The sequence below is a fragment of the Eumetopias jubatus genome, unplaced genomic scaffold (assembly GCF_037043125.1).
Source record: "Eumetopias jubatus isolate StellerSeaLion01/CBP00866 unplaced genomic scaffold, mEumJub1_p1.0 scaffold_9, whole genome shotgun sequence".
NCBI lineage: Eukaryota > Metazoa > Chordata > Mammalia > Carnivora > Otariidae > Eumetopias > Eumetopias jubatus.
This window is the reverse complement of record NW_028274815.1, coordinates 11474986-11483168: the sequence shown is the minus strand read 5'-3', so window position 1 is coordinate 11483168 and position 8183 is coordinate 11474986. Positions and strand designations below refer to the sequence as shown.

General features: G+C 50.2%; 1 protein-coding gene across 1 annotated transcript; it reads right to left on the bottom strand.

Annotated features, from left to right (window-relative positions):
• Window positions 1–3484: 3484 nt before the first annotated feature.
• Window positions 3485–4384, bottom strand: LRATD1 (LRAT domain containing 1). The gene has a single exon (XM_028099648.2). It carries the CDS (start codon window positions 4367–4369, stop codon window positions 3485–3487), a length of 885 nt encoding a protein of 294 aa, XP_027955449.2. The 5' UTR covers window positions 4370–4384.
• Window positions 4385–8183: the final 3799 nt, after the last annotated feature.

Genomic DNA, 8183 nt, shown 5'->3' with positions numbered 1-8183 from the left:
CACTCCTGCCATGCTCTCTCTCTACCCCCCCTCTTAAAAAAAAGGTAGTAAACTCATGAAACATTGTTGGACTTTCAGCTGCTTCTATGTTTGTTCTAATATGGCACAAAGGTTAACAATAAGTGAAAACAATTAGTCTTTTCATAAAATGCAGTCATTACAGGGATTTAAAATGTTAAATATTGAGGAACTTTATATATATGTATATTTGGCTCATGGATATACTTTAAATTTTTAAAAAATAAATGTAATATATGTCATTTCTACAGGATTGTTTTTTAATGAAGTAATACACTTCGGGACCTGGTTTTGTGTAAAATACGCGCAACCTCTCTCCTCCTCCCTAGCTTTTTTTTTTTTATATATAACAAAATGTGTAGCAGAGCACTCTTTGGAGTAAAAAAAAAATTTTTTTTTTTAGTACTTTGCTTTTCAGAGTCAGCCTCTGAAGGTGGAGAAAGAACGGACGCATAAGGGTCTTTTCCTCTATACCAGATAGCCCATAGCCCTGACCTCCAGCTGAGCCACAGTGAGCATCATGTAAGGTCCTATGAAGCTCTGTTCTCTCGAGGAGAACTACAACCAAAACTAAATTCCTGACCTCTAAGAAAACGTTAGGAGACTTCTGGCTTTAACTTTTAGAACTCTGATAAAATACAGAGGTATTATATTCACTCGAAATAAAAATCAAGTCCGTCCATGCCATCTCCCAAGGGAACTTCACTCTTTTTGGTTTCACTGACATTGCTAATAATGCCCTAAAAATACCCTTTTTCGGGATAAAGCTATTAGATAATATCTTGATAATATCCTCTTCCTGATGCACTATGATCTGAATTACTTTGCCATTGGCTGTAACTAACACGGACCAGGAATTCCTTTTGTAATGAGTGTTTTCCTGTTGTGAATTTGTAGAAGTCTTATCATCAACACAATCCGTAATAGACCAGTACAGGAATAAATTCTGCTTTGGCTGCCAAACTTTTATTTTTACCGCCAGTTTAGTCTCAGCATGTGTAAAGCTGCTAAGCTGTTACAGTGACCCTCTCGGTAAGAGAAAAATCAGATTATGTGCCATCAGAGGAAATAAATGTTAGTATTAGGTGTGATCAACCGATTCATTTCTTTTGCTTAAGTCCCACCCTCTGAGTGACAGGTGGAGGACAAAATGTGAAGAAGGAGTCCTGCTGAACAAGTGCTTAGGATGGTGTTTAATACAGCAGAGAGCCAAGGTACAGTAGGAGGGGACACAGTAAAGAATGTGGAGGGGGTAAATACAATAAAGAATTTCAGTTTATGATCTGCCATCTGCTATTTGAAAGAGGAATAAGTTAGGGAAATAAGTGACTTTCAGTTCTCCATACATGCAAAGGTAAGTTAGTTATTACAAAAGTTTTGCTGTCATATGTGCTGAAAGAAAAGCATATGCATTTAAACATTTTTTAAAAAATAAATCACTCAATAGGCTTAAGAAAAATACTCTAGTTCATATTTCATTGATCTGACCTTTTGATTCAAGATCAGGGAATGAATCCAGATGGAAACCAAAAAACAAAACAGAAATGAATCATTTCACCATGAAAAAGGCATTTCCAGTCTCAGCTAACCTCGACTAGTTTTTATTGCATTATTTCTGAAATGCCAAGAAACTGGCTTTGGCCATATTTGCCGTCCAACTAAATCATAGCTGTCAATATGCAATTGCTTGCAGCAATTAGCTAAACACCATTATTTGACAAATCCCCTGGAAAGGGACATAGATGCTCTAGGTGTCTAACACTGAATCAAGTTAACAGTCAGGCGGGGGCTGCAGTACAGGGAGAGAAGTTGGTACATCCTTGCCCAAGGAAGGGGTTTCAAACAGCCTTCGTTATTTTTTTTTTTTTGAAAAAGACACATTTGCCCTGATCCTACTACAGGTCCTTTCTGGTTTTCAGGAATGGATTGTGGGATTGGCTAAGGGGGGGAGGGTGGAAGCCACCAATTCTGGATTCCTTAAGGACATCAAGCAGAGAGAAAGAAAAATAGAAATACAGATGTGAAATGGTAATGGTATACAACATGGAGAAATGAAACCTCATGGAACCTGCTAGCAATTTCCACCAAAGCAATAAAACCCCTTAACTGACAGAAATTCAGTACAATATACACATTTAACAACTTCACCGTTACTAGGACTGCCGTTTCAAGCCAGAAAATTAACTGCAATATTAAAAAACAGAATTCTCATAAGATTTGAGAAAAATAGAGTGAAAAGGCATAATGTTAGCTAAGCTCTTAGCTAAGTCCACTCTTAATGGCCCCCAGTATTTAAACTATCATGGATTAAAGCCATGAAAATAAAAATTTCAATTTGAAATTTTATTAGCATGTTGCTAAAATGGTCAATAAAAACATCAACACGATAGGCTTTGTTGACATAGTTGGAAACCTGCTCTCTCACTTTTAAAAACTTTATTTCCACTTCCCCACCTTCTAAGATTTCTATGTTAGGAAAAGCCAAACTAAATATCCTGGCTATGGTGCTGTAATAATGCTGGTTTCTGGAATGTTGCCATGTCTTCTCCCTCCAACCCTTTAAAAAATACTACTGTTTTTGAAATGCAGCCCAAGGAAGGAGCAATCTAGGGTTAGAACAAGCGACCTTCTCCACAAATTGAAGTTCCCAGACACCAGGTGAACCTTCTCCCCGCCGGGGGCGGGGCCCGCGCTCCGCACCAAATTAGCTGCGCCATTTTCCTCTCGGGACCAGAAAGGCTTCCCTTCTGCTAGCGAGGGAGACTCACAGGCAAATGGGGCGAGGGTGGCATTCGCTTCCCTCGGTGGAAAGGACTGGAAGCAAACCCAAGAGCTTTGCCCGGAGCCTGGAATACAACGTCGGGAGACTTGGGGCTGGAGAGCTGGAAGAATGCCGGGCAGCCTCGGGATAACCCGGAGTCCCGAAGTGCTCGCTTGTGTAATTATTATTCACAAGTGCCTAAGGGACAGGCTCGATTTCTTGGAAATCCTGCAATCTGGGGGCACATTCATACAGGAGCTGAACTGTGCCCTGAAAAGATCATTTCTCACCTCTGACTGGTCTGTGTGTGCGCGTTTGGGGGCGGTGATGGTTCCCTTTACAGTAGGTCGAGTGACAGTCACGGACTAGTGACCCGCGGGGAAAGCCACGTCCCTGCTCCCCTCAGCCCTTTCTCTTTCCCCCGTTACAACTCAAGGGGGAAAGCGCACGCTGGGTTTCCCAACACCGTCATCACCACCACCGGGGGTCTCCGCCAGGCGCGCACAGCTGCCTTTTGGTCCCGGGGCCAGTTCCTGAGACTTCCTGCCACTTGCCGGAGGGGTGCGAGGGTGCAGCCTTGGGCACTGGCCGCCGCAGGAGGGCGCTCGAGGGGGCGGGGGTCGTGGATCGCCGGCCTGGAGGCCCGGGTGCGGGGAAGGGAGCGGGGCGCGGGGAGACAGGAGGTGCGGGAGGCCCCCCACAGGGCTACTCCTTGTCGTCCACGAAGTCGGCGAGCTCCTGGAGCACTCGCAGGCGACCACTGGCGTCGATGCGGCGCTTCTCGCGGATGAGGTCTTCCAGGCTGTGAAACCTGGCCGTGTGCACCTTGTTCTCGCCCAGGTGCACCTTGAGATAGTACTGCTGCTGCGGGGGCTGAGTGCCGGCCGGCACCTCCCCTCCCGCCTTGAACTCCCGCTTGCCAAAGCGGCACCAGGCGGCGAAGCTCTCCGAGTTCGTCCAGCAGATCTCCTCGCTCTTGAGGCCCAGGTGGCCGCAGGCGTTCTGCACCACCAGCTCGGCCACCAGCGGGCGGTAGCGGTACCAGCTATTCACCACTCGGCCCACGTTGGCCGCGCCCGCCTCGTACAGGCTGTCCTGGCGGATCTCGCCTTGGTGCAGGTGGATGATCTGCCCGCCACCCACGTAGACGGCCCAGTGCGGGGCGGGCGGCTCCGGCGTCGGCTGCAGCCACAGCAGCTCCAGCAGGTCGCCGGGCTCGCAGAGCGCGGGCAGCGCTGTGACAGCGTAGACGCTCAGGTCGGCGCCCTGAGGGCCGCCGCTCACTTTGGAGAAGATGCATTCCTGGCCCCGGAAGGCGGAGAACTGAGTTTCGTTGAGGACCAGCTGGTGCAGCAGGTGGTGGTGGTGGTGGTGGTGGTGGCGGCTGGGGCTCTCCGGGCAGGGAGTGCAGCCCGGGGAGGCCTTCACGCCAAACTTGTCGGGCTGGCCGCGTTCGTCCAGGTCCTCCTCCTCATCCGAGAAGAAGTAGGCGACCCCGACCCGCAGCTCGTCCTTCTCGATCCCCGACGGGTCCCCTGTGGGCAACTCGCTGTAGTTGAGGTGGGTGATGCGGTCCAGTTGGTTGCCCATCAATGACGCGGCTAAGCGAGGGCCAGGAGCGGGGATCTGCGGAAGCACAGACGAGAGGCAGAGACAACGATGAGAATCGGGCTACCCCTCCCCAGGACGTGCAGCGCCCCTAGGACCTGCTTGCCCGCCTACACGCCGGTACTGGAGTCACCCGTTCCGCCCCAGCGGCAGGACGGGTGCAGAAGCCACCAGTCCTTGGGGCGAGAGCAGACGCCACGACCACAGCCTCGGATCCCGTCCGGGAACCCGGTCCAACTCCCACAAGAGACAAGGCAGGCGGCTGGAAGGCGTGCAGGGTCCCAGTGGGGCGGACAGTACGGGTTGTGGCAGCGTGGGGGACGGACACCCCGGAAAGGACCGAGGGGTAGGTTGAAAGGAAGAAGGGGCGCCTAAGGCCTCAGAGCTTGGAGCAAGCTGCGCTCACATTTCTGTCCCCACCCTCGCCAGCCTCTCAGTTTTGCGCTAGGTCGCACTCCTCCCGACAGCGCCTCGCACAATGACAATCGGACACATTCGCAGACACTCACTTGACACCAGGAAAATTTTGTTCACTTAGGAGTCCAGGCACTGACAGACCGGCTGGTATATCGGTGTGACAATGTCATATACATACACAATGACAAACCTTCGCGACGACACACTCAGACCCCCACATTCGTACACAGTTCTAACCCCACGCTTGCACGCTCGCCAGTGCACGTACACCCACGCACCCGGGCACACCTGCCTACACAAGCAGGTGCACTCTGCCCCTTACTTCTCCTGCCTTCTCCCCAGCAGAGCCAATCGGGCTGCGCCAGGGCGAGGCCGTTCTGTCTAAAATAACCTAACAAAGAGGAAAGGGAAAGATGGGGGAAGCCAGTGCGGTGTCTGTGTGCGGGTGCGGGTGCGGGTGCGGGCTGTGTAGGGAGGTCCACTTTCAGCCAAAAGACCCCCTTCCCTCCTACCCGGCACAGGGTCCAAAGTCGGACGAAGAAAAACCGTTTCCAAGGCAAAGAAAGGCGCCTCTCCGTACCCGTGATTTCCCTGCTCCCGAAACCCCAAACTCCTTTAAAGTCTCCTGGTCCCCATGGGTGCTGCGGAGGCGGCGATGGCGAGTGGGTCCTGGGCGGCGCGTGGGGTTGCGGCTCCGCTCTGCCCCGCGCGGAACGGTGCGGTGCGGTACCCGGCGCGGTGCCCGGCGCGGTTCCCGTGCGCCTGCCGGTCCGCGCTGGCTGGGGCGCCTGACTCCACCTGGGCAGTCCCGACTCCGTTCTGCTTCCCTACAACGGAGCCGAAGACTCCTAAGTAGCCTCAGCAGCTGGCTCCAGGGCCCGCCCCGGGACGCGCTCATTGGCTGGGGCGGGTGCCCAAGGCCCCGTCAATCTCCGCGAGAGGGGGAGGGGAGCAGGGGCGGGTCTCCAGCGCGCGCTCCGCCCCGGCCCGCCCGGCCCCCGCGCACCAGAACGCGCACAGCCCCGGGGAGTGGAGGTGTGGGCATCCGCGGAGAGCGCGCGAGGGGCGCAGCGCTTCTGCATGGCGCGGCTGCGAGCTTCCACCCTCGCCCCCCGCCCGCGCAGCTTTTCCAAGCCGATCCTGACTGACAGCGGTCCGCCCGAGTTCTGTGTTCAGGGAGTACAGACTCCAGCGATGAAGCTGAGTCTGCGGGCGGAGAAGAACCCCAGTGTACCCTGGCACTGAGGGCGGCCCGGGGCGGGGAGCGAAATTGTCGGAGGCGGGCACCTGGGCCCTGCTAGGCGCCCCGGGGGTCTCGGTTCCCGACGACCCAGAGCGGATCATCTGCCCACAGACTTTCCCTGCAGGCACCCATGCCTTTGACATTGTGCTTACGACGTTCAGTTCATCTCTGATCCGTGTGAAATTGCTGACCCAGCACTGGCGCCCGGTTTAAAAGAAGCACCATTGACAAACGCTGCTGAAAAATCGGAGCCTTGACCAGCCCTTTCCCTAATTGGGCCTATGATTTGGGGCTGCGATTTTTTATGAAAGAGTGCATCACAAATGCCTATAGCCGAAACCCAGAGCTACCTTTGCTTAGGGATTTTTGTTTGGTTTTGTGGCAGAAGGGTGTCCAGCAGTAATTAACGATTGCATTTTTGGATGGAAAGTTAATGCATGAATGAGTTATGAATATTGGATGTTGAAAGAGGACTTTCCTACATACGGAATTCTAGATGAGTAGTTAGAAAAAACTTAAGCCTTGAAGTGTCTTAGACATCTGGTTCTACTCTCAAGAAGGCTCCTGAAGATTTTTGGTGAAGGTTACTCTCGTTCACCAGGGAGAATCGGGTGCTTCCTCTTTGTGCGCCTTTGGCAGCAGGTACAGACTCAGAGCTCTTAACTCCCCCCCCCCTTTTTTTTAAATTACAAACCTGTGTTGACTTTCTTGCTCTTTACAAAGGGAACGCCTGGAGGATTGGCGTGCTACACAACTTTGTATTGTGGATCTCTTTCACAATGCCGAGTGTACACTGGGTTCCATCAGCAATCATAAAGATGGAAAACAGCCTGATCACTTGTCAGTGGGGAGGCACTATGGTAAGAGGTTTAAGTGGGTGATTTCATCCTCATGCCCCTGGAAAGGATTTTCTTATACCACCCACTGCCACGGATGAGGAAGCTGGGCCCAAATCCGGGGGCCAGCAATCTCTGGAGGGCCCATGGGACTCCAGAGCCAGTCTTTAACCTGACTCTACTGTTCATTGAGTTAATAAAATCTTGTTTCATGAAATGAGAAAACTGGTGTCCCAGAGAAGTTACCCGAGGACTGATGGCACATTATAGAAACCCTTATTTTTTTTCGTAGACAATTCTTAAGGATTGTCAAACTGCTTTCTGAAGGTCTCTGTATATCCCATAGCCTCCAAATGCAGTGATTTCTCAAAATTACATGCTTAATAAGTATTGCTGGGAGAAATGGTTTTAAAATGATCATCTGCATACATTTAACATACGTAAATCTTTTCAGAAATTTGGCCATGTGCAAGTTATAAGAATACAAGTTACTATCCTTGGAACCAGCCACAGATTGCGATGACTTTTTTATACTCTCTATAAATAATAAACAATTCGTTTTGGCCCTGAAGTCAAGGGAATTGAACAAGTGACTTCAGAAATCAAGAAGTGAGCCATTGGTCTGGTTGTAAACTGGATTTAATGATCTCTGGGAGGGAGTATCTGAAGAGTTCAGTACTGGTGTTTGAGACGGGCTCATTGAAAGTAGCTCTGTACTTGGTGTTGAATAACCTCCTCTCTCTCTCTCTCTCTCTCTCTCAATCTCCTGTCTATCCCAAGATCAAATCTTGTACACACTGTATGCTGACTAACTGAACATAATAAATTTTTTTGAAAAGATCTTGTACACAAATATTTATAGCATATTTGCTGGGATGCCGTGTTGTGTTACCTGACCTATCATAGACCATTCCAGACTACAGAGGAAGCAAGTTGTTCCTCTTTGCTTAGCATCCTAACATTCTAAAGGATAATGAACAAAAAAATATATTGTTGCGCTTCAAGATATAGTGTCAAAAGTTTAAAACATCAAGATGCAACTTTTTGAATCTCCTTTCTACCCCCTCCCCCTGCCAGGGTAAGAAGCTCACAGCATTAGTGACCACAAAGGAAAATAAATAGCCTGAGAGTCCAGCTGGGAATATAAAGCAGAGAACACACTGACTAGGAGGTGTGGAAAAGAAGGAGTTCAAGTAAAATAAGATAAACGCATTTCCTCTTTGTAGGCTTTTGCAATGACAAAGATAATAAAGCAAGAAGTAAGCCAGTCAACTCAATGGATTCCACTATCAGAAAACCT